General features: G+C 44.8%; 1 protein-coding gene across 1 annotated transcript in view; it reads right to left on the bottom strand.

Annotated features, from left to right (window-relative positions):
* Nucleotides 1-2440: 2440 nt before the first annotated feature.
* LOC106570727 (sodium-dependent lysophosphatidylcholine symporter 1-B) overlaps nt 2441-26288 on the bottom strand; it is a 39097-nt gene continuing 15249 nt past the window's right edge. The window contains exons 5-15 of the mRNA XM_014143212.2: nt 20310-20433; nt 18713-18791; nt 17871-18061; nt 17239-17329; nt 16533-16651; nt 15699-15782; nt 11146-11229; nt 10648-10760; nt 5665-5808; nt 5187-5363; nt 2441-4954 (exon numbers count right to left, since the gene is read on the bottom strand). Coding sequence (XP_013998687.1) covers nt 4900-4954; nt 5187-5363; nt 5665-5808; nt 10648-10760; nt 11146-11229; nt 15699-15782; nt 16533-16651; nt 17239-17329; nt 17871-18061; nt 18713-18791; nt 20310-20433 — 1261 coding nt within the window. The 3' untranslated portion in view covers nt 2441-4899. The remainder of the gene's footprint in view (nt 4955-5186; nt 5364-5664; nt 5809-10647; nt 10761-11145; nt 11230-15698; nt 15783-16532; nt 16652-17238; nt 17330-17870; nt 18062-18712; nt 18792-20309; nt 20434-26288) is intronic.

Genomic DNA, 26288 nt, shown 5'->3' with positions numbered 1-26288 from the left:
CAAAGTCCCTTTATTGCATGTTTAATGTTCTGAGGCCAGAATTCCATTGTGAGGACAAAGGAATTTCTCTGTGGCCTAAGGTTTGTTATGGCGTGAGGGGTCATAAAACCCCCACATCTTCAGACCCCTAGATCTCTCCTCCTCTGTTGGGGTTTTGGGAGATAATCTGTAGGGTGGTGGTCTCCTGTACCCTGACCTGATCAGGACAGTCATGACAACCCTAAGAGCTCGAAGCACGCAGCCCTATCCGATAATACTGCACTGTTGGAGCTAGAAACACAAGCATTTCGCTACACCCGCAATAATGTGACAAATAAAATCTGATTTGGATGGACGCACCCATAGCTGTATGGATCTGCGCAAAACAGCTACAGTAAGTATCTTTTTTTAGTTGAAGGATTCTTTCTCGCTTTTGAAAAATAAGAGCCATGTTTCGAAAGCCATGATTATTGACCTTTCTATACGTTAAAACACAGCATCGGGATTGTAGTTCACATGAGTCAGTCTGAGCTAAGCTGAGAACTGTAGGGAGGCCCCTCCGCACCTCTCTGATTCAGAGGGGTTGGGTTAAATGCGGAAGACACATTTCAGTTGAATACATTCAATTGGACAATTGACTAGGTATCCCCCCTTTACCTTTACCACATTAAACAGTAGCATGTTAAACATCAAGGTAGACTAGCTAGTATGTGAAAGTTTTAGAGCAGCACGAAGTTAGTCACTCCCTAGTTAAAGCTGGCTTTAAATGATACTCTGAGGAACCTTCCAACTCTCCTTATATATCGAGGCAGGGTTAAGTTTTTATGACTGGTCGAGGAATTTGATAGCAACAACATTTGAGTCACCATCAGATCGATTCTTGTAAAAAATGTCAGTATTAAAAATGCTTAGCAACCTGTACCAATGTCTGTCCTGGACAACTGCGGTCCTTGTGTTGAAATGAATACTTCTAATAAAAACTTTCAGCGAACACAAGCACCGACTTGTTCCTCTTTTGCTCGTAGAGACATCCCAAGGATCCCGCATAGCACGGACTCAAATGGATCTCGGTTTACGTAGTGAGAGCAAGGAGGATGAAAGTCCGTGGTCAGTTTCACTGAACGTTTATATTAAAAAGTATGATTTTCAGCATCTTCGCGGAAGGACCGCAGTTGTTCAGGACAATTTGCATGTTTTACAAGACTCGACGGATGGTGACTCAATGTTGTTGCTAGCAAATTCCTCTACCAGTCATCAAAACTCAGTGGCAATATGTAACTTTTTGAGCGACCATACCAAATTCACAGACAATATGGTTTTAAGCAAGTCTATGGAGCGGTAGATATGTTTTATGTGCGCTATTTTTATGTGTATATTACTTTTTTACTACCGGTTTTGTACACCAGTTTCAAACAGCTTAAAAATATATATATTTCACATAATTTCATATGTTACAATAATTCTCTACACTATACTATCTTATTTTGTCACATAAACCTAAATTAGCTAGGATCAGGGGGTAGTCCCAGGCACTAGCTGTTCTGGAGGGGGGCAGGGGGGGCCAGTGCCCCTGTGACAACCATTTTGGACCCCCTTGTGGCCCCCCTAAATGTGGAGTATGAAATAATATTTACATAACTAATGCCTGCAATGCAGTGAAGAAAACGATATGACAACAATAACGTCTACTGTAACTGGCCCCTCTAACAGTACAACTGTCCCCAGCTTGCCCCCCCTCTTAGTTGAAAAGGTCTAGAACCGCCACTGGTCCCAGGTGTAACCAATGTGAAATAGTTAGCGGTAGTGCGCGCTAATAGCGTTTCAATCGTTTCAATCATGATCTGTCAGCTTTCACATTAACCCTCTACCCCAGTAATCACTCCTTTCAATGGAGCCACTTCTCTTTTCTTAATTCGTTTAACACGGAGAGTCTGTTCCCTCTAACCAGCTTAAAACACAAACAATTACCACAAGACCACTTCTGGTTACACTCACCGATACCACAGCAACCAACTCTGTTTTCACCCACCTTAAAACCACAAATGGATCAGCCAAAAAGGCAAGGGTCCACTTTTTCCCAAAACTTCCAATCCTACTCTCACAGACTTGTCTTTATCCTGACCCTCTGTGCAAGCATCGAGCTCTGAGAACTTTACCAGTGGTGGAAAAAGTACCCAATTCTCATACTTGAGTAAAAGTAAAGATACCTTAATAGAAAATGACTCAAGTAAAAGTGAAAGTCACCCAGTAAAATACTACTTGAGTAAAGTATAAAAGTATTTGGTTTTAAATATACTTAAGTCTAAAAAGTAAAATAATAAATAATTTCACGTTTCTTATATTAAGCAAACCAGACAGCAACATACAAAATAATTATATACAGATAGCCAGGGGAACACTCCAATACTCAGACATAATTTACAAACAAAGCATTGAATGAATGAATTCCCACAAAGCACAATACTGTATTAATTAGTATTTATTAAATGTAACAGCTCTTTTTAAATAACTACATCGATGAATATCAGTTCACATCAGTTTCTGTTAACAAAGATATTTCAAACTTTTACTTACATTCAATATTTACATTATGCACAGGAGGCAGCGTTTTATACAAGGCATTATAAAACGTCTAAGCTCTCTGTGTTGGTGATCTATAGTGATATTCCCATTGGATCAGAGCTGAAACGTTTGTCTACCACTGCCTCAGAGGCAGGCGGGACTGTCTCCATCTCCAATCCAATCAATAGGAGGAGACTGATCAGGTAAGAATGGCAGGGGGGCATCTGGTGACTGAAGCTGGATTTGTCACCTCTCTCCCGCTTCCGGCTCTCAAGATGCCCGTCAACTCTGGGTTCTAGTGGAATATTCATTACAGAAACCATTTCAGTTTAAGAATTAAACAAGTTTCTATTGGACAAATCCAGGTAGATCCCTCCCATTCGCTTCCATTTAAAAAACGTTTTGCAACAGTAATGAATACACCCCCAGTGCATTAGACCGTTCCTCTACAGTCATAATGCCCTGGACCAGAGCTAGTTAGTAGAGGAATATACTTTTACCCTGGACCAGAGCTAGTCATGCCCTGGACCCGAACGAGAGACATCAAACATGACTTCCCTTCATAAATGGTTGAAGGCACTGCTCAACATGTATTATCTGTAAATATTTAACTGTGTGTTTGTGTAACATATGACATGATATGTAGGATTATCTTTCCCACAGGACTGTTATGAATATCCATTTCTTTTTCCCCCCTATAGGTCAATTTAGACACATGACATCATGGTAGACACTGTCAATACATTAAACTCAGACTTCAATCCCCACTCCATTTTCCAATACTTTTGACTTTTGTATTCTTCCCTTTTCTTTAATGAAGCAATGGACATGCATTTAAAAAACAGGAGACAAGGCTGAGAATTTACTGTTTTTAAAAACTAAAATGGATTTTAAAAATGATAAATGTTTTGAGCTCAATCCATAAAGTGAGAACATTTTATTACACATTCAAAACTAATTTCAGTAGGAACAGCAACCTGTAAGGTCTTCTCTTAAATAGGACAAATACATTTTACTCATATACTTAAATGAATGTCATCTTTCTAGATTTAATACTAGCTGTCATTATGGTTTTGATCCAACACTGAGTTAATGACTAGCTGTAAGAAAAGCAACTTTAATAATACATGATTGTATAGGCTGTGTAAAATAGTTTGGTTAACAGTTATTGTGCTATAGTGGTTCTGGTTTAATGGTGAGATTAAGAAACAGTGTTTTTGAAACATCTTTTACTTACATATATTAGTTACCTACAGGTGTTGCAGTTGGGACTAAATCTCTTCTGGGCATTACTGGGGTGTATTCATTGGGGCACACCGTAGCAAAAATGTTTTGCAACAAAAAGGAGTTTCTATTGGACAAATTCAGGTAGGTCCCCTCCCCTTGGCATCCTAGTGAATACACCCCTGTTGAATGAGCCAATGAAAAGTGAGGAAGGAAACGAAAAAAAACCAAAAAGGAATCCGTGACATGTGGTGTCAAATAGTAGACAAGGTCTTAAAACCTTTAAACCAAAAAAAAAGGAACTAAAAACGCTGAAATCACACTTTGTGAATCTTTCAACGCTAGATAGGGTTCTGACTTGTTTTCTACATAACACTCAAAAGACCGTACCAAACTGAAGTCTGTAGAAACGCGTATAATAGATATTCAGTTGTAGAAATGTTCTATATCTCTACCAAAATAATTTGTCTAGCTTTTTTTCAAACCTTTATTTAACTGAAATGTAAACCGAGTAGGAAAAACAAAAAAAACATAGGGCCATTTTATTGAGCTATTGACGGTCGTCTTCACCATAGAAAGACTGTCGTTCAAGGTTCACACTTGAGGGGAGTAGTAGATTGTTCTAGAACAATGTCAAAAAAAAAAAAAAAAGTCTTGAGCTTTTGAAAATTGTACCCACGCTAGATCAAGTTCTGACAGAAATATTCAACATTGGCAAAATACACACACAAAAAAAAAAGTACACATCACATTAAGGTTTCGTGCAACATTCATGGACGACAACAACAAAAGGCTGTGTTTTACAGTACTCTATTGAGTCTCCATAGAGTGCACTAGGAAAATCGGGTTGACTTTTTCAGACTGCACCCAAAACAATTTCTCTGAGTTTGTCACAGCTTAAGTGGGCTGGGTATTGAACCAGGAACATCATCCGTCTTAGGATTCCGTCGCCATGAGATACTTTTGTTGTTCGTTGCCATGGGGCATCGTCATGATGACAGGTGCTCTGAGACACGTGAGCAGCAGTGTGATTGGATGGTAGCAGTATCTCCGTCGTGATAGGTCCAGCCCGAGTTAGCCCCACCCGGTGCAAGCAAGCAGTGTCACTCCAATGGTCCATGAGTGTTCTAGAAACTACACCATGTTGTTCAGTTCTGTGGAGTCAGTTTCTGAGTCTGCCTCATTTTCCCTGTGAGAACAGAACAGAGACCATGGGGTTAGACATGGCACATACAAGCAGTCCATAATATATCTGAACAGTTCAAAACAAAATGTACTTTGAGTAGCCCGGGTACCAGGCGTGTCAAAAGATCAGAATTTGGCAACGCCTCCAGATCATATCTATCCAATCCTTTCAGATATACAGGAAATGCTTGGGGTTACGAGGCCCCGAGTTCCCCAGCCAGACACGCCAGTCTTACCGTTGCTCCTGAAGCAGCTTCCTGTTGCCCTGCCTCCTCTCTTCGTCGATTGGATAAGAGCGGAATAAGACCAGGCCAATCAGAATGAGTCCTATGGGCGCCGCGGAGACCAGAACCTTCAGGGTTATATCCACGTTCTCAGGCTGGGTGCAACCTCGAGTCCTATACCCTGCAAAACTACACACACACACACACACACGTTAGAGGTTGATTGTACAAATGAATGTGACACACACTACTAATTTGGACGCGAGAGCCAGAGGAATCATATGGGGCGGACGCGAGAGCCAGAGGAATCATATGGGGCGGACGCGAGAGCCAGAGGTATCATATGGAGACTGTAGGGTTTATCCTCTCACACCAACAACATTTACCTACGTACAGTACAACAGTGTGTTTGTGTTTAACTTAGAAAGTGCAGAGATGCATTCCAGTGTACTGTGTGTGTGTGTGTGTGTGAGTAAAAGAGTAAACTTACTCCAAGCTGAGAGTAGAGATCCCCAGGGAGATTCCAGAGGCAAACTTGGTGAAGAAGACATAGAAGGAATAAAAGATGGCTTCGTGGCCTTTAGAGTCTGGGTTCTGGACCTGGAAGTCATCCACCACGTCTGGCAGCATGGACCTAGAGACAGAGACAGACCATAATATCCACGTCTGGCAGCATGGACCTAGAGACAGACCATAATATCCACCACGTCTAGCAACATGGACCTAGAGACAGACCATAATATCCACCACGTCTAGCAACATGGACCTAGAGACAGACCATAATATCCACCACGTCTAGCAACATGGACCTAGAGACGGAGACAGACCATAATATCCACCACGTCTAACAACATGGACCTAGAGACAGACCATAATATCCACCACGTCTAGCAACATGGACCTAGAGACAGACCATAATATCCACCACGTCTAGCAACATGGACCTAGAGACAGACCATAATATCCACCACGTCTAGCAACATGGACCTAGAGACAGACCATAATATCCACCACGTCTAGCAACATGGACCTAGAGACAGACCATAATATCCACCACGTCTAGCAACATGGACCTAGAGACAGACCATAATATCCACCACGTCTAGCAACATGGACCTAGAGACAGACCATAATATCCACCACGTCTAGCAACATGGACCTAGAGACAGACCATAATATCCACCACGTCTAGCAACATGGACCTAGAGACAGACCATAATATCCACCACGTCTAGCAACATGGACCTAGAGACAGACCATAATATCCACCACGTCTAGCAACATGGACCTAGAGACAGACCATAATATCCACCACGTCTAGCAACATGGACCTAGAGACAGACCATAATATCCACCACGTCTAGCAACATGGACCTAGAGACAGACCATAATATCCACCACGTCTAGCAACATGGACCTAGAGACAGACCATAATATCCACCACGTCTAGCAACATGGACCTAGAGACAGACCATAATATCCACCACGTCTAGCAACATGGACCTAGAGACAGACCATAATATCCACCACGTCTAGCAACATGGACCTAGAGACAGACCATAATATCCACCACGTCTAGCAACATGGACCTAGAGACAGACCATAATATCCACCACGTCTAGCAACATGGACCTAGAGACAGACCATAATATCCACCACGTCTAGCAACATGGACCTAGAGACAGACCATAATATCCACCATGTCTAGCAACATGGACCTAGAGACAGACCATAATATCCACCACGTCTAGCAACATGGACCTAGAGACAGACCATAATATCCACCACGTCTAGCAACATGGACCTAGAGACAGAGACAGACCATAATATCCACCACGTCTAGCAACATGGACCTAGAGACAGACCATAATATCCATGTCTAGCAACATGGACCTAGAGACGGAGACAGACCATAATATCCACCACGTCTAACAACATGGACCTAGAGACAGACCATAATATCCATGTCTAGCAACATGGACCTAGAGACAGACCATAATATCCATGTCTAGCAACATGGACCTAGAGACAGACCATAATATCCACCACGTCTAGCAACATGGACCTAGAGACAGAGACAGACCATAATATCCACCACGTCTAGCAACATGGACCTAGAGACAGACCATAATATCCACCACGTCTAGCAACATGGACCTAGAGACAGACCATAATATCCACCACGTCTAGCAACATGGACCTAGAGACAGACCATAATATCCACCACGTCTAGCAACATGGACCTAGAGACAGAGACAGACCATAATATCCACCACGTCTAGCAACATGGACCTAGAGACAGACCATAATATCCACCACGTCTAGCAACATGGACCTAGAGACAGACCATAATATCCACCATGTCTAGCAACATGGACCTAGAGACAGACCATAATATCCATGACTAGCAACATGGACCTAGAGACAGACCATAATATCCACCACGTCTAGCAACATGGACCTAGAGACAGACCATAATATCCACCACGTCTAGCAACATGGACCTAGAGACAGACCATAATATCCACCACGTCTAGCAACATGGACCTAGAGACAGACCATAATATCCACCACGTCTAGCAACATGGACCTAGAGACAGACCATAATATCCACCACGTCTAGCAACATGGACCTAGAGACAGACCATAATATCCACCACGACTAGCAACATGGACCTAGAGACAGACCATAATATCCACCACGACTAGCAACATGGAACTAGAGACAGACCATAATATCCACCACGTCTAGCAACATGGACCTAGAGACAGACCATAATATCCACCATGTCTAGCAACATGGACCTAGAGACAGACCATAATATCCATGTCTAGCAACATGGACCTAGAGACAGAGACAGACCATAATATCCACCACGTCTAGCAACATGGACCTAGAGACAGACCATAATATCCACCACGTCTAGCAACATGGACCTAGAGACAGACCATAATATCCACCACGTCTAGCAACATGGACCTAGAGACAGACCATAATATCCACCACGTCTAGCAACATGGACCTAGAGACAGACCATAATATCCACCACGTCTAGCAACATGGACCTAGAGACAGACCATAATATCCACCACGTCTAGCAACATGGACCTAGAGACAGACCATAATATCCACCACGTCTAGCAACATGGACCTAAGCAGAGACAGACCATAATATCCACCACGTCTAGCAACATGGACCTAGAGACAGACCATAATATCCATGTCTAGCAACATGGACCTAGAGACAGACCATAATATCCACCACGTCTAGCAACATGGACCTAGAGACGGAGACAGACCATAATATCCACCACGTCTAACAACATGGACCTAGAGACAGACCATAATATCCATGTCTAGCAACATGGACCTAGAGACAGACCATAATATCCACCACGTCTAGCAACATGGACCTAGAGACAGACCATAATATCCACCACGTCTAGCAACATGGACCTAGAGACAGACCATAATATCCACCACGTCTAGCAACATGGACCTAGAGACAGACCATAATATCCACCACGTCTAGCAACATGGACCTAGAGACAGAGACAGACCATAATATCCACCACGTCTAGCAACATGGACCTAGAGACAGACCATAATATCCACCACGTCTAGCAACATGGACCTAGAGACAGACCATAATATCCACCACGTCTAGCAACATGGACCTAGAGACAGACCATAATATCCACCACGTCTAGCAACATGGACCTAGAGACAGACCATAATATCCATGTCTAGCAACATGGACCTAGAGACAGACCATAATATCCACCATGTCTAGCAACATGGACCTAGAGACAGACCATAATATCCACCATGTCTAGCAACATGGACCTAGAGACAGACCATAATATCCACCACGTCTAGCAACATGGACCTAGAGACAGAGACAGACCATAATATCCACCACGTCTAGCAACATGGACCTAGAGACAGACCATAATATCCACCATGACTAGCAACATGGAACTAGAGACAGACCATAATATCCACCACGTCTAGCAACATGGACCTAGAGACAGACCATAATATCCACCATGTCTAGCAACATGGACCTAGAGACAGACCATAATATCCACCACGTCTAGCAACATGGACCTAGAGACAGACCATAATATCCACCACGTCTAGCAACATGGACCTAGAGACAGACCATAATATCCACCACGTCTAGCAACATGGACCTAGAGACAGACCATAATATCCACCACGTCTAGCAACATGGACCTAGAGACAGACCATAATATCCACCATGTCTAGCAACATGGACCTAGAGACAGACCATAATATCCATGTCTAGCAACATGGACCTAGAGACAGAGACAGACCATAATATCCACCACGTCTAGCAACATGGACCTAGAGACAGACCATAATATCCACCATGTCTAGCAACATGGACCTAGAGACAGACCATAATATCCACCATGTCTAGCAACATGGACCTAGAGACAGACCATAATATCCACCATGTCTAGCAACATGGACCTAGAGACAGACCATAATATCCACCATGTCTAGCAACATGGACCTAGAGACAGACCATAATATCCACCATGTCTAGCAACATGGACCTAGAGACAGACCATAATATCCACCATGTCTAGCAACATGGACCTAGAGACAGACCATAATATCCACCATGTCTAGCAACATGGACCTAGAGACAGACCATAATATCCACCACGTCTAGCAACATGGACCTAGAGACAGACCATAATATCCACCATGTCTAGCAACATGGACCTAGAGACAGACCATAATATCCACCACGTCTAGCAACATGGACCTAGAGACAGACCATAATATCCACCACGTCTAGCAACATGGACCTAGAGACAGACCATAATATCCACCATGTCTAGCAACATGGACCTAGAGACAGACCATAATATCCACCACGTCTAGCAACATGGACCTAGAGACAGACCATAATATCCACCACGTCTAGCAACATGGACCTAGAGACAGACCATAATATCCACCACGTCTAGCAACATGGACCTAGAGACAGACCATAATATCCACCACGTCTAGCAACATGGACCTAGAGACAGACCATAATATCCACCACGTCTAGCAACATGGACCTAGAGACAGACCATAATATCCACCACGTCTAGCAACATGGACCTAGAGACAGACCATAATATCCACCACGTCTAGCAACATGGACCTAGAGACAGACCATAATATCCACCACGTCTAGCAACATGGACCTAGAGACAGAGACAGACCATAATATCCACCACGTCTAGCAACATGGACCTAGAGACAGAGACAGACCATAATATCCACCATGTCTAGCAACATGGACCTAGAGACAGAGACATCCACCAACAACCAAACACTAGACACACATAAGAGTGTAGGGGTTAGAAACATAAGGGAGAGAAACCAGAGGAGAGAGACGACAGCGAGAGGGTCGGTAAGGTAAGAGAGGGAAAAACTCCAACTCACCACGGCAACAGGAAAGCAGCAGCGACTCCGACCCCGGCAGCAAACGACACCATGTAGGTAATGATGAGATTACTCTTCACACACACCACCAGGATCATGAAGGGGATCACAGACTGCAGAGAGGACAGAAACACTATTATAAACACCAACGTCATCACACACCACCAGGATCATCATCACACACCACCAGGATCATCATCACACACCACCAGGATCATCATCACACACCACCAGGATCATCATAACTGAGACCCTGGTCCAATAAAGCATGTCTCCATGGATTAAGGCAGGCTTTCCCCAAACTCGGGTCCTGGGGCCCCAGGTTTTGGTTTTTGCCCGAGCACAACACAGCTGACAAAAAAAACAACACTTGATGAGAAGTTGGTTATTTGAAAATCAGCTGTGCAGGGCTAGAGCCCCTGGGGGGGGTCCCAGGACCGAGTTTGGTAAACCCTGGACTATGGCATGGTGCTGTGTGATCATTCTGCTTAGTCTTACCGAGGTGCCGATGTACACAGCTTTCTTCTTGCCAAACTTGGTGAGGAACCACTGCCAGAAAGGGATGGTGAGCATCGCAGCGAGCTGGAGACGAGACAAAGAAGAAATGTGTCGTTTTTAGTCAAAACACTTCATATAGAAATAGCTGTATCCATCTTTTCGATGTCCTTTTTCCTGCTTTGACCTAGCTGGCGTTCCAGTCCATTTCTCCTTTTGCCAACGTGTAAAGAGAAGGGTCGAGTCTGAAACGGAAACCTATTCCCCCATGTAGGGCACTACTTTTGACCAGGGAACATATGTACTACATTAGGGAATAGGGTGACATTTGGGATGCAATGTTGTGGAATATTCAGTCTCTGGAACATGTGTTGAGGCAGACTACAAAACACTCCAAAACAAAAACAAAAAACAGCAGTTCAGTCTGGTTCGTGTTTAGGATTTACCAGTCTTCTTAACGTAGACATTTTACAAAATGCAAAAACTGCTTCAAAACATTCCAACTCAAGTTAAGATCAAATGCATCTGTTTTTAATCTGAAATAATTTGTGGGTAACAATGAAATAACTTACTGTGACCGTTTTCAATTAAAATGGTCAAAAAGAAACTACATTTATTTTTGAAAGATTTTTTGCTAGGACTGTGTGGGAGTGGTCTGGGTAGGGAGGGGAAAACTGAAGAATAGCTGTCATTGGCAGAGGGGTTCAGAATGCTTTCTTATTGGTCTATTAACCAATTTACCCCCTGGTGATGTCACCATGGAAGGCCAAAACTCCATCAGGCTGAAACCGCCAGTGGTCTTTTCAAACAGCTCTTACACTAAACATTTATTATTTTCAAAACGTCACAGTATTAGTACTGTAGGCTTTAATAGTGCCAAGGAAGTACAGAGCATAAAGGTACATTTCCCCTAAACCTGCTCTAGTAAAATGCAGCACTCAGTCATTTGAGTAATTTCATTTTTTGTGTCTTTCGGTCATCAGGATTTTGTCATTGAGTCACCTTTCTAGTGCATCACCTGTGGGCTGGATCGCATCGGCTAAACATCTTCCCAAAATGTTTGGTCTGCTGCTGGGCGATACCACGCCAAGGCCGCCTGGGCGATACCACGCCAAGGTCGCCTGGGCGATACCACGCCAAGGTCGCCTGGGCGATACCACGCCAAGGTCGCCTGGGCGATACCAGGCCAAGGTCGCCTGGGCGATACCAGGCCAAGGTCGCCACCACGCCAAGGTCGCCTGGGCGATACCAGGCCAAGGTCGCCACCACGCCAAGGTCGCCTGGGCGATACCACGCCAAGGTCGCCTGGGCGATACCAGGCCAAGGTCGCCACCACGCCAAGGTCGCCTGGGCGATACCAGGCCAAGGTCGCCACCACGCCAAGGTCGCCTGGGCGATACCACGCCAAGGTCGCCACCACGCCAAGGTCGCCTGGGCGATACCACGCCAAGGTCGCCTGGGCGATACCACGCCAAGGTCGCCTGGGCGATACCACGCCAAGGTCGCCTGGGCGATACCACGCCAAGGTCGCCTGCATCTAGCTTCCCTTGAACTGTCTGCACCCCACTGCCCCCTCAAAAGTCTTTCTCCTTCCAGCATTAAACATTTCCAGTGTCTACAAATAAAAAAAATAAAAAAATAAAAAGAGGTATATTTCAGAGTGAATAGAGTCACATGTTCTGAACACAACAGGCTACTGCTGTCCTGTCTGCGCTCACCATTCAATTAGCAGCATAACCACTTCCCACAAAGATCACTAGGAAAACTACTGGCTACAGTAGAGTCACAACAAAGAGAGTCCCAAGTGTCACCCTATTCCCTACTTAGTGCACTATATGGAATGGGGGCCATTTGAGGACACTGACCAGAGACAAGGTCCTTTTGTCTTGTTGTCTCCTCATGAACCAACTTCCTCTGCATTGGGGACAAGGTCTCGTATGTCTAACACCCCCCCCCCTGTCCGTCCGTGTTCCCTCTACCCGGCCCAATCTGGCAACCCTGTTGAGTTACACTATTACCAAACAGTGTAGCAATGAAGACTGTGCCCTCGCCCAGAGAGGAGCCAAGCCACCTGGAGTGACCCCATTAGTGAGGCCAGAGAGATGTGGCGAAAGGCTTTTAGTGCAGAGGCCAGAGAGATGTGGCGAAAGGCTTTTAGTGCAGAGGCCAGAGAGATGTGGCGAAAGGCTTTTAGTGCCGAGGCCAGAGAGATGTGGCGAAAGGCTTTTAGTGCCGAGGCCAGAGAGATGTGGCGAAAGGCTTTTAGTGCCGAGGCCAGAGAGATGTGGCGAAAGGCTTTTAGTGCCGAGGCCAGAGAGATGTGGTGAAAGGCTTTTAGTGCCGAGGCCAGAGAGATCTGGTGAAAGGCTTTTAGTGCTGAATAACATTAAGCTTTAGAATGAAGAAAACAGGTTAAGAACCTTCAATAGCCTTCGAAGGGGTGAATATAGAATAAAGCTGCTCTAAAGTCAGTTTAGTGTCTCTAATGGTAAGGATTAGGGGAGGGTAAACTGACCCTAGACCTGTGCCTAATGGTAAGGATTAGGGGAGGGTAAACTGATCCTAGACCTGTGCCTAATGGTAAGGATTAGGGGAGGGTAAACTGACCCTAGACCTGTGCCTAATGGTAAGGATTAGGGGAGGGTAAACTGATCCTAGACCTGTGCCTAATGGTTAAGGATTAGGGGAGGGTAAACTGATCCTAGACCTGTGGCTAATGGTAAGGATTAGGGGAGGGTAAACTGACCCTAGACCTGTGCCTAATGGTTAAGGATTAGGGGAGGGTAAACTGACCCTAGACCTGTGGCTAATGGTAAGGATTAGGGGAGGGTAAACTGATCCTAGACCTGTGCCTAATGGTAAGGATTAGGGGAGGGTAAACTGATCCTAGACCTGTGCCTAATGGTTAAGGATTAGGGGAGGGTAAACTGACCCTAGACCTGTGCCTAATGGTTAAGGATTAGGGGAGGGTAAACTGATCCTAGACCTGTGCCTAATGGTTAAGGATTAGGGGAGGGTAAACTGATCCTAGACCTGTGGCTAATGGTAAGGATATGTATATTTTATTTATCACTTATTTTTCCAGGCAAATTGACCGAGAAGTCATTTCCAGCAACAACCTAGGGAATAGTTACAGAGGAGAGGGGGATGAATGAGCCAATTGTAAGCTGGGGATGATTAGGTGGCCATGATGGTTTGAGGGCCAGATTCGGAATTTAGCCAAGACACCAGGGTTACGGGGTCTTACGATAAGAGTCATGGGATCTTTAGTGACCACAGAGTCAGGACACCCGTTTAACATCTGAAAGACAGCACTCTAACACAGGGCAATGCCCCCAATCACTGCCCTGGGATACATTTAAAAAAAAATGATAATTGTAATTTTTTAGATGAGAGGAGAGAGTGCCTCCTACACCACTTCCAGCAGCATCTGCTCTCCCATCCAGGAACCAACCCTGCTTAGCTTCAGAGGCAAGCCAGCAGAGGGATGTAGGGCGGTATGCTGCTGGCTAGACCTGTGCCTAATGGTAAGGATTAGGGGAGGGTAAACTGATCCTAGATTCTGTACCTACGCGCAACTTCAAAGTATGGTCCTCAGACAGAGTTAAATTAATAAAACCATAATTAAACTCCTAAAAAAAAGGTAATTCAACTTTATATAAAGGAAAGGACATTAAGACAGGTCACTTTATCCCTTTTATTTATTGAATTAGCACTAAGAGTTTCCCCCCATAGTTCCCAGGCCTACTGTACTGCAGAAAGGTCATGTGTCAGGCTAACTGCAACACTTACCAACTACATTCCTGTTAGGATAAAGACTTCATTAAGTCCTTTTAATCATACGACAGAAGAGAGGGATAAATAGGGATGTCAGGAGGGGGGGGACGACAGAGAGCGACTTTCATAGCAGTGGTAAACGTCTGTGGGAACAGGCTGGCATTCAGACCAGTGAAAGTGAACACAGTAATAGCAGCTACAAGTCATTGGCCCTCACTGACTGGCTACCAGAGAGACTATGCATGTTCTCATACAGAGAGAGACAGCTCTTTCAGACAGACAACCAGAGAAGCGAGAGAGAGAGACAGAGAGAGAGAGAGACAGAGAGAGAGAGAGACAGAGAGAGAGAGAGACAGAGAGAGAGAGAGACAGAGAGAGAGAGAGACAGAGAGAGAGAGAGACAGAGAGAGAGAGAGACAGAGAGAGAGAGAGACAGAGAGAGAGAGAGAGAGAGAGAGAGACAGAGAGAGAGAGACAGAGAGACAGAGAGACAGAGAGACAGAGAGACAGAGACAGAGAGAGAGAGAGAGAGAGAGACAGAGAGAGAGAGAGACAGAGAGAGAGAGAGACAGAGAGAGACAGAGACAGAGAGAGACAGAGACAGAGAGAGACAGAGACAGAGAGACGGCTGTTTTGTATAGAAACTTCCTGACTGTCTCCAGTGGTTCAGACAAGGTTACAGTAACAATAGAGAGGTCAGTGAACGATGTGGGAAAAGAGTATCAATCTGTCTGTATCAAACATATAAAAGGCCATTGCCACTGTGTGGTTGTCCTCACCATGATGACCAGTAGAATGTTCTGGAAGTCGTTCCTAAAGCCCAGAGTGTAGCAGCAGAACAGAGCAAAGTTCCCTTCCAGGAGCTGCAGAGAGAGAGTGACAGAAACAGACATGCTCAGTTAGACTGGCCACACACACACACACACACACACACACACACACACACACAGGAGCCAAGCGCTCGCTGGCTGGAGACTCCACTTTAAACACGACAGGCAGGCTTAGCCCAGAGACCACATAAATAAACAGCACACACTCTTTAAAAGGAGCAGAACGGTGGCAGACAGCCTGTCCTAACATGAGGCCATATTGAAGGTTAGCTTACGGTTGGGTTTGAAGCTTAGCTTTACGGTTGGGTTTTATTGTAGGTAATGAGGCGGTTGTGGTCAGAGACTGGCAATATTATATAAAAAACACACATGACACTTCTACCTAAACGTGATGCCTGTCGTCACTCACCATTAAGGGCGTGTGGGTATATTGTGGGTACATTGTGGGTACATTGTGGGTACATTGTGGGTACATTGTGGGTACATTGTGAAAACTAGTGTCAGCAGTGTGGGGGGGGGTGTTGTAGTGTGTGGGGGGGTGTTGTAGTGTGGGGGGGGGGTGTTGTAGTGTGGGGGGGGTGTTGTAGTGTGGGGGGGGTGTTGTAGTGTGGGGGGGGTGTTGTAGTGTGGGGGGGGGTGTTGTAGTGTGGGGGGGGGGTGTTGTAGTGTGGGGGGGGGTGTTGTAGTAGGTGTACGTAGACATGCAAATGCAGAGTTTAAAAGTGTGTATGCCTGAGTGAGTGAACGAGTATGCCTAAACAAGTGTGTGTCCCATGTAGTCACCATGAAGGCCAGTGAGGTGAAGAGGAAGCCCATAACCAGCTTGACGTAAGGGCGATGACCCATCACCAGGCCGATACCCTGCCAGAACGACATGAGCTCTGACCGAGGGCGAGACGACTCTACAGAGATACACAGAGAGACAATGTTATAATAGAAAAGTTAACCTAATAATATTTAAGTCAGCGTTTTTATTTATGTAACCTTTATTTAACTAGGCAAGTCAGTTAAAGAACAAATTCTTATTTACAATGACAGCCTACCAGGGAACAGTGGGTTAACTGCCTTGTTCAGGGGGCAGAACGACAGATTTATACCTTGTCAGCTTGGGGATTTGATCCTGCAACCTTTCGGTTACTAGTCCAACGCTCAAACCACTAGGCTACCTGCCGCCCTTTTGACCAGTACGTTTCCTCGTAAACCCTCATAGGTCATCTGTTAGAGCATGAAGCCACCAGGGTCACAGCCCATAGTCATATGAGACAGAAACAGTGTACTGCATCAGCATCACACTGTAGATCTCAATAAAAATCCACAAGGGAGTGGGCTTGTTTAGAAGACTGGCAGGCCGTTGGGGAATCCCCCCAGCACGAATTCATCATTATCCAATAGGTACATTGAAATAAATGACCCAAAGTGAACCCATAATCCCAATAGGGATTTGTTGATTTGAGGGACGGTAGATAAAAATGGACCATCCTGCCTTTACCTTTCTTCTCCTTGACGCCGAAGAACAGCACCACGGCACAGAGAATGTAGATGGAGCAGATGGCACCAGAGGCGATCATGTAAGCTGTTTTCTGTGATAGAGGAGAGAGAGAGACAGGTTAGTAGACTATCGTAACTAAAAACAGAAGAAGAGAGACAGGTTAGTAGACTATCGTAACTAAAAACAGAAGAAGAGAGACAGGTTAGTAGACTATCGTAACTAAAAACAGAAGAAGAGAGACAGGTTAGTAGACTATCGTAACTAAAAACAGAAGAAGAGAGACAGGTTAGTAGACTATCGTAACTAAAAACAGAAGAAGAGAGACAGGTTAGTAGACTATCGTAACTAAAAACAGAAGAAGAGAGACAGGTTAGTAGACTATCGTAACTAAAAACAGAAGAAGAGAGACAGGTTAGTAGACTATCGTAACTAAAAACAGAAGAAGAGAGGGAGGTTAGTAGACTATCGTAACCTACTACAGTACGTCTGGTATAACTAACAGCAGAACGTACACTAGCTTTATCGTAAAGTGTAAAATGATCTGTATTTGTGAGCTCAGTCATCTTCATGAAGATACAAGTATTTAGACGAGATGTGAGGCTAGGGTTAGGATATGGTCTATCGCGGTGTACCGTCTGGTCCAGGGTGATGCCCGGAGAGATGACCGTGGTGTTAACTTCCTGTTCCAGCAGCAGGGAGGAGTTCAGCCCCTCTGTTGTTACATTGTCGCCAGGGGCCAGGATACAGGGGGGGTTGGCCATGCCCACAATCTGACCCTGGACGGCTGTGCCAATCACAGTACCCAGAACCTCCACCGTCATTCCTGATTGGACGAGAGGAGAGAAGCATACAGATGATAAAAACCAACCAATGATCCTCTTGGTGGTCCTCTAACTCAGTTGGTAGAGCATGGTGCATGTAAACGCCAGGATAGTGGGTTTAATTCCCAGAACCACTAATACGTAAAATCCATGCATGCATGGCTAAGTCGCTTTAGAGAGAGATAGATATATAAATGTTTATACTGTGTATTATTGATTAAGTTGATTGTGTCCTAATATCCAAACAGACCGAGTTACCAGCGGCGAGCACCACTATCGATAATTCAATGTGATACCGTTTGATGTCGATATGAGCAAAGCGTATCGTAACGGTTTATCCTAGCCGTTAACCCTACAGGAACGTGTGTGGGACAACTCTCAGACTCAACATACTGAATAGCCTGCAGGTGGGGCTGGTTAGACAGGCTCCCAGAGGATTCACACCCAGTGGGCATCCAATCAACAGTTCTCTGGCCTTCACAGAGCCTTAAAAGTGAACACACCTGCAGTATTATTTATGAACCTGATAATGGGATACAGATCTTCCATATCGGTGCCCATCACTACTACCTAGTATGAAGTACACTATTTGGTCATGTATACTAAGTAGTGTCTAGGTAGTGAGGTAAGTGTCCATGCATAAGGGGACTTACTGTAAGCAGTGGCCGAGTCCCTCTCCTTCTGGTCTTCACTGATGAACATGGTGAGAGCTGAGTAGGGCACATGGAAACACTGGAAAGAGAGAAAGAGACAGAGAGCGATAACATTATGAGACATTAAAACGTGATTGTACTGATTGTACTGGGGTCGTGTTGTTCTATACATCTGGTCCAGCTCTTGTAGGCCGTCTGGTGGACGTGTGTGTGTGTGTGTGTGTGTGTGTGTGTGTGTGCTGCTCTACCAGTATGGCGTTGTAGACTACAGTACTCACCGTCTGAAGGGTCTGGAAGAGACAGTAGTGTGTGTGTGTGTGTGTGTGTGTGTGCTGATCTACCAGTATGGCGTTGTAGACTACAGTACTCACCGTCTGAAGGGTCTGGAACAGGCAGTAGTGTGTGTGTGTGTGTGTGTGTGTGTGTGCTGATCTACCAGTATGGCGTTGTAGACTACAGTACTCACCGTCTGAAGGGTCTGGAAGAGACAGTAGTGTGTGTGTGCTGATCTACCAGTATGGCGTTGTAGACTACAGTACTCACCGTCTGAAGGGTCTGGAACAGGCAGTAGTGTGTGTGTGTGTGTGTGTGTGTGTGTGTGTGTGCTGATCTACCAGTATGGCGTTGTAGACTACAGTACTCACCGTCTGAAGGGTCTGGAAGAGACAGTAGTGTGTGTGTGTGTGTGTGTGTGTGCTGATCTACCAGTATGGCGTTGTAGACTACAGTACTCACCGTCTGAAGGGTCTGGAAGAGACAGTAGTGTGTGTGTGTGTGTGTGTGTGTGCTGATCTACCAGTATGGCGTTGTAGACTACAGTACTCACCGTCTGAAGGGTCTGGAAGAGACAGTAGTGTGTGTGTGTGTGCTGATCTACCAGTATGGCGTTGTAGACTACAGTACTCACCGTCTGAAGGGTCTGGAACAGACAGTAGTGTGTGTGTGTGTGCTGATCTACCAGTATGGCGTTGTAGACTACAGTACTCACCGTCTGAAGGGTCTGGAACAGACAGTAGTGTGTGTGTGTGTGTGTGTGTGCTGATCTACCAGTATGGCGTTGTAGACTACAGTACTCACCGTCTGAAGGGTCTGGAAGAGACAGTAGTGTGTGTGTGTGTGCTGATCTACCAGTATGGCGTTGTAGACTACAGTACTCACCGTCTGAAGGGTCTGGAACAGACAGTAGTGTGTGTGTGTGTGCTGATCTACCAGTATGGCGTTGTAGACTACAGTACTCACCGTCTGAAGGGTCTGGAACAGACAGTAGGTGTGTGTGTGTGTGTGTGTGTGTGCTGATCTACCAGTATGGCGTTGTAGACTACAGTACTCACCGTCTGAAGGGTCTGGAAGAGACAGTAGTGTGTGTGTGTGTGTGTGTGTGTGTGTGCTGATCTACCAGTATGGCGTTGTAGACTACAGTACTCACCGTCTGAAGGGTCTGGAACAGGCAGTAGTGTTGTGTGTGTGTGTGTGTGTGCTGATCTACCAGTATGGCGTTGTAGACTACAGTACTCACCGTCTGAAGGGTCTGGAACAGGCAGTAGTGTGTGTGTGTGTGCTGATCTACCAGTATGGCGTTGTAGACTACAGTACTCACCGTCTGAAGGGTCTGGAACAGACAGTAGAAGACCAGGTACCAGATGACCTTCCCATCCTCAATCACAGGAACATACCAGATGAGGAAGTAACTGACCACAGCTAGAGGAGTGGAGAACACGATCCTACAGGGATGAGGAGAGAGAGAGAGGTCAGTCTGCGTCTCATATCGTCACAGAGCAGTAACCAGTGTGTGAAGAGGAGTCATTACCTAATGATGAATTAGCTGTAGCCCTCACAGTGCATGAACAGCATTCAGCCTCTGGGTTAGTAAATAAACCATTGCTCAGCATGACATTTCCCACTTAGGTCTCTCGAAAGGACTCCCTAAAGCCAAGCGAGGCTTACAGAGCAAAAAAATAAAAAAATCTGCATCCAGGAAGTCTGATACCAAGTGTTGGACGCCTCATTTTTCTGGAAGCTAAAAGCGCCTTGATGAGAACGGGTCCATTTCAATAGTCTAGAAGCACGTCACCTCGTCCTGTCTCCTTCATTAGCACGGATACAGGCCTAGCTTTAAGAACGGGTCCATTTCAATAGTCTAGAAGCACGTCACCTCGTCCTGTCTCCTTCATTAGCACTAATACAGGCCTAGCTTTAAGAACGGGTCCATTTCAATTGTCTAGAGATGCTTCACCTCCACTGACCTGATATAGGAGACAAGGACAGAAAGCCATGTCAGACTACTGAACTGCACCTAATTCTGTCTGTTATTCCCCACTACTACACAAGGGGGCAGTAGGTAGCCTAGTGGTTAGAGCAGAAGGTTGCTGGATCGAATCCCTGAGCTGACAAGGTACAAAACCTGTCCTTCTGCCCCTGAACAAGGCAGTTAACCCACAGTTCCTAGGCTGTCATTGTAAAATAAGAATTTGTTCTTAACTGACTTGCCTCATTAAAATACATTTTTTTTAAACGAGAGGAAGGCAGTCCTACAGGTCTTTAGAAACAATCAGCTGTCACTCAACGCTGTTCTTCAACACTGCCAGTAAGAGATGAATTTCGTCACTGTAAACATCATGTGTTATGAAAAGGGCTGTGTGAGAAGTGTGTCAGACAGATGAAGGATAGGAACATACCTCCTCTTACTTTCCATGGACACACCCTTCTACATTCTCCCTCTCATGTCCACACCCACTCAGATACTCCCCCTACACAAACCCACTCTTCTCTCGTGCTATAGACAGATCCTCACAGACACTCCCCTCCCCCGATGTAGCACACTTTTCCTTGGCACTCCAGACCATAGTGGTGATGTCATCCCTGAGTAATGCATCACTCAGGGAGAACGGAGGAATGTCTGTATGTAACTTCCTGTCCCAGTTATGGACTTCCTGTGGCCTGATCGACACGCTCCAATAGAACAAGAGGGGCGTGGAGTGTGTGTGTATGTCTGTCCATGTGGATCAGCATGAAGGGGAAATGGAGTTAGGTTTCCCCCGAGCAGGAAACGGCTGCATCATATCCGGCCATTGATTGGCTAAAGAGGATATGGTGGAAGCCACTAGATCTCAAATTGCGCACAGACAGGAAATATCATATGAGAACACAATACGCCATCATGTACAACCTGATCTCTCCAGTGTTGATGACAACAGTCCAGTCATGAGAGTTTGGCACGGCGGATTAGGACACCCCAAAATAAAACCATAAGACATTCCTTCAGAAGTAGATTTGTTTTAGCTACTTCAAACCCCAAAATGTTTCCTCGTCTTGTCTCCTTTGCTTAAATCAGCACTAATAAACAAAATAAAAGAAACTGGTCAGGTACCTTGTTATTTTAAGTATTACATTGATTACTGCATTGCTTGGGGTTATGACTTACAAGAAAGTGTGCATGTGACATTAAAACTGAACTTGGATTGGCTCAAACTTATTTTGGGACCTATTTTCACATCAACAGTAGAGTTGTCTCCTAAAAGCAGTGGGCAGGTGGAAGCTGCATTTCCTCATGGGACCTAGTGGTAACCAATCAAATCACATTCTATTTGTCACATGCGCCAACTACAACAGGTCCAACAGACCTTAGTGAAATTCTTACTTACAAGCCCTTAACCAACAGTGCAGTTAAGAAAAATAAAAGTAAAAAAATAAAAACAAATCATTAAAAAGCATCAGTAAAATAACAATAGTGAGGCGACAGACAGACAGACAGACAGACAGACAGACAGACAGACAGACAGACAGACAGACCACCAACTCATGCTTGTGATGTGATTAGTGGCGGGGGGGGGGATTGTTGTGAAAATGATACATGAGAGGGAGTGTGTGTCATGGTGGTGTGATCTCCAGGATACAGAGCAGATGGTGGTTTACATATAGGGAGTGGCGTGACCAACCCACCAGGAATGTACTTTACATAATGCCTCGCCGGGAGCCTGGTTTAGCCTCTCTCCGCTCTCTGTGCCACATCAAAGCAGCAGTGGTGCGTGGGTAAAAAAATATATAAAAAAAATCTCTGGGGAAGCCAACCCAGGAAAGAATGTGTTGTGATAATTGTTTTGTTTGCTCTTCTCTATAACCTGTTAGTTCATATGCCTTGACACTGATATATAGGACTAAAAAGGCTGAGATGATAAGAAGAACCGTGGCAGAATAAATTCAACCACACCTTTAGTTTCATTACAAAATCGTAGAGCAACATTTGTCCTGTGAAGTCTACAAAATATATTGTAACTAACAGTTATATGACCAAGCATGGTAATGTTTCCCACATTTTTTAGACTATTAAACTAGTCATTTAGAACCACGGAGCGTTACCACAAGTCTCTCCGTCTCCACTATTCAAACATTAAAAATCAGCTATGCTTAATCTAATACAGCGACAACTAAAAAAAGAAAAAACTATTTTAGTCCAATCAACGTTAGCTAAATATGATGTGGCTGTCCATGGTACTGATGTGTGTGTGTGTGTGTGTGTGTGTGTGTGTGTGTGTGTCTGTGCGCGCAAAACAACATGTTGACTCACCCTACTTGTTGAGAAACGCCAATGCGATCCTCTTTAATGTTGCCTAAACAGTCACACAGTACACACTTTTAGTTGCCTTAGGCTACCTGGCTAAAATGCATGCTGGCGAACCTAACTTCCATTCATGGACAACGTTAGCTAGTTAACATTATCCTACTACATCTAGCTACATATTGAACTTCCATCCTCTCAAGCCAGGGGCACAACAAGTTGGATCAGAATCGCCGTTATAACCATTGGCCAGTACGGAGAATTAAGTAAAACCACAAGTCCAAATCCTCATCGCCATGCATGACCAATTCAGGAAAGGTCGAATTTAGCTAGCTAGCCAGCCACCAGAGGACAACACAGTGAGATGCAACAATTCAAGATTTGTCAATGACATTTGGCTTCTGATGTGATTGGTGTGAAAGCCAAAGCGGCTTCCCTTGACGGGCCAGGACCATTCACAGCAGAGCTCATTCAGTGTAACTCAACACTGATTTGCCATTTTATTTTTATTTTTTAAATCACGGGAGGCCAAATGCTCACTGGCTTCCCTCGCATTCAACGTCATGAGTGGCAACAATGTCATACTCTTCTTGCCCAGACATCATCAGATATATGGGATACACATACTGAGACAGAGGGGAGCTGTTTTGTTCACTCCGATGCTGTCGCCGGTGAGATACATTCAGACTCTTGCGAATTGACATTTATGAAGCATAGAAAGATACAAAATAATGTTTTTTTTTTTTTTTCTTGGCTTCCATGAATACACGCCACTGAGTCAAATCACTTGGCTCTGCTACATTCCAAAACAAAAAGGCCCTGAACCGTCTGTGGGTTAGACCCAGCGTTCGTTGTAGACAAAGTCCTGTTTAACATCTGCCTGTAAAGTGTTTAGTCAACGGACTAAAATAACACTGCATCTTTATTATCCAAATTAAAAGACAAAAGGTATTTATTAATATCTAGTGTATGAAATTGGATTTTCTGAACATTGTGAAATTCTGAGATGTTTTTATAAAGTCAGTTTGTCCATGAGACCATCTGCCAGTTCTGAACTGCTGTTAACAGACATCACTTTTATACAACTGATCTTTTATGAAAACTTCAGCTCCAAACTTTGGTTTGCCTGTGAAATGGCAGGAGACTCTCAAAAGCAGCTAAATAAAGAAAAAAGTCCAAGTCGGCCTGAGTGCCCGGCCATACCCCATGTGTTTTCCAAATTAGAGCGACACCAATCTGGATGTGGACATTAAAAAAAAAAAATTAAAGGCTGGATGCTGTGCCAACTGCCCATCTCACAGTATAACTGAGCCTATAAACCAGAAGCATATGACAGACACCCAGGAGTCAAATGGCTTCCTCCCCTCTGCTAAAATAGCCCCCAGTGACTGAGGAGGTCAGAGTTAAACTTATTTAAAAGTCAAGTAACTAAGAGTTTGCTTAGCAAACACTTGTAGCGACATGCTAAATCGTAATTTAAAAAAAAGGGGAAGGAGTTCATCTTCATTCAAAATGAGTTTGTGATGATATGAAAACATAAGGACTTTTATGACCTGTAATTATGATAGCGAAGCAGATGCTTGGTTACATTCAGGGAGTGGTGTGACCAACCCACCAGTAATGTACATAATGCCCCGTCGGGAGCCTGGTTCAGCCAATCTCTGCGCCACATCAAAGCAGCAGTGGTGCGTGGGTAATATCACCGGGGAAGCCAAGCCAGAAGGAAAAAAAAAAAGGCAATTTTACAACCGGTGTGTTGTGATAATTGTCGTCGTTTGCTCTATAACCTGTTAGTTCATATGCCTTGACACTGATATATAGGACAAAAGGCTGAGACAATGAGAAGACGGTGGCAGCAAACACTTGTAGCGACATGCTAATCATAATAAAAGGGAAAAGGTTAAACTCATTTTGAATGAAGCAGAGGATGTTGTTGTTTACATACAACTGCCATGTGGGTGAAGACAACCAACATCTGGTCTACAAGAAATTCTTCATACCTGTTCAGTAACTATTAGTTTACACACACACACACACACACACACACACACACACACACACACACACACACACACACACACACACACACACACACAAATTAAATGTCAAAGTCCTTTCTACTGAACATAGCTGGCAGGAGAAGCGGAAATATGGCATATAAAGCTTAGTGTGGGTGATCTCAGAAAACCAGACTGGAATTCCTGGTAATGTTGACAACAGTTAAGCTGTTGAAGTAACCGGGTTAAAATAGACAGCGTGCTGTTTGACACAGCGGTCGCGGCCTTTATTATTAAAGCTATTAGGAGTTAGCTTTATACACCGTTTCCTATGGGCTAACTCCTACAGTAGAATCTAGACGTGGAGCGCTCTGGGAAGCGTCGCACGGCCTAGTCGTTCAGTCGCAGCTTACACTGGAACTCTGACTGTGCTCACGCCTTCAGCTTCCCCCCCATGTCTCTTGAACTGCAGTAACACCTTCAGATTCCTCAGCTAATCTTTAAAAATGCTACACAGCTGCCTCTTATTGGTCCAGCCCACAACACACCACCAGTTTCAGCCAATCAGAGCTCCCCTCCCCTCCCCCACCCTCCCCCTCCCAGACACTGAAGCATAGAGTGCTCTACTCCCCCTCTTTCCCTCTTCCTCCCAGCCCGACTGAAGCACATCATGTCTCCTCAAGATTCACGTCTGTTCTGAACCAAACCCTCGATCGACTACATTAGTCAGTCATCTACCCTCAAAACATCTCTCCCCCCCCCCCCCTCTCAGTCAAAGTATGAGACTGATCCTCTCAACACCTAGCTAGGACCCTAACCCATCAGACTGAACTTGAATCTTCCACCATTCTACCTCCTTCTTTCCCCTCAGAATACTTTAGAGTAAGAATGCCAGAGAGATGTAGGAAACAGATTTCATCAAGCTGCATCCTGCCTGACCAGAGTCACTGAATTCCACTGCATCTTTTGATCCGTCTACATGACTCATGTTCCTCTGCGGGTTCACCGTCTCGTACAGAACCTC

Source organism: Salmo salar, chromosome ssa14 (assembly GCF_905237065.1).
Source record: "Salmo salar chromosome ssa14, Ssal_v3.1, whole genome shotgun sequence".
NCBI classification, from domain to species: Eukaryota; Metazoa; Chordata; class Actinopteri; order Salmoniformes; family Salmonidae; genus Salmo; species Salmo salar.
The sequence above is the reverse complement of the archived record's forward strand: the minus strand, read 5'-3'. Positions and strand labels throughout refer to the sequence as shown.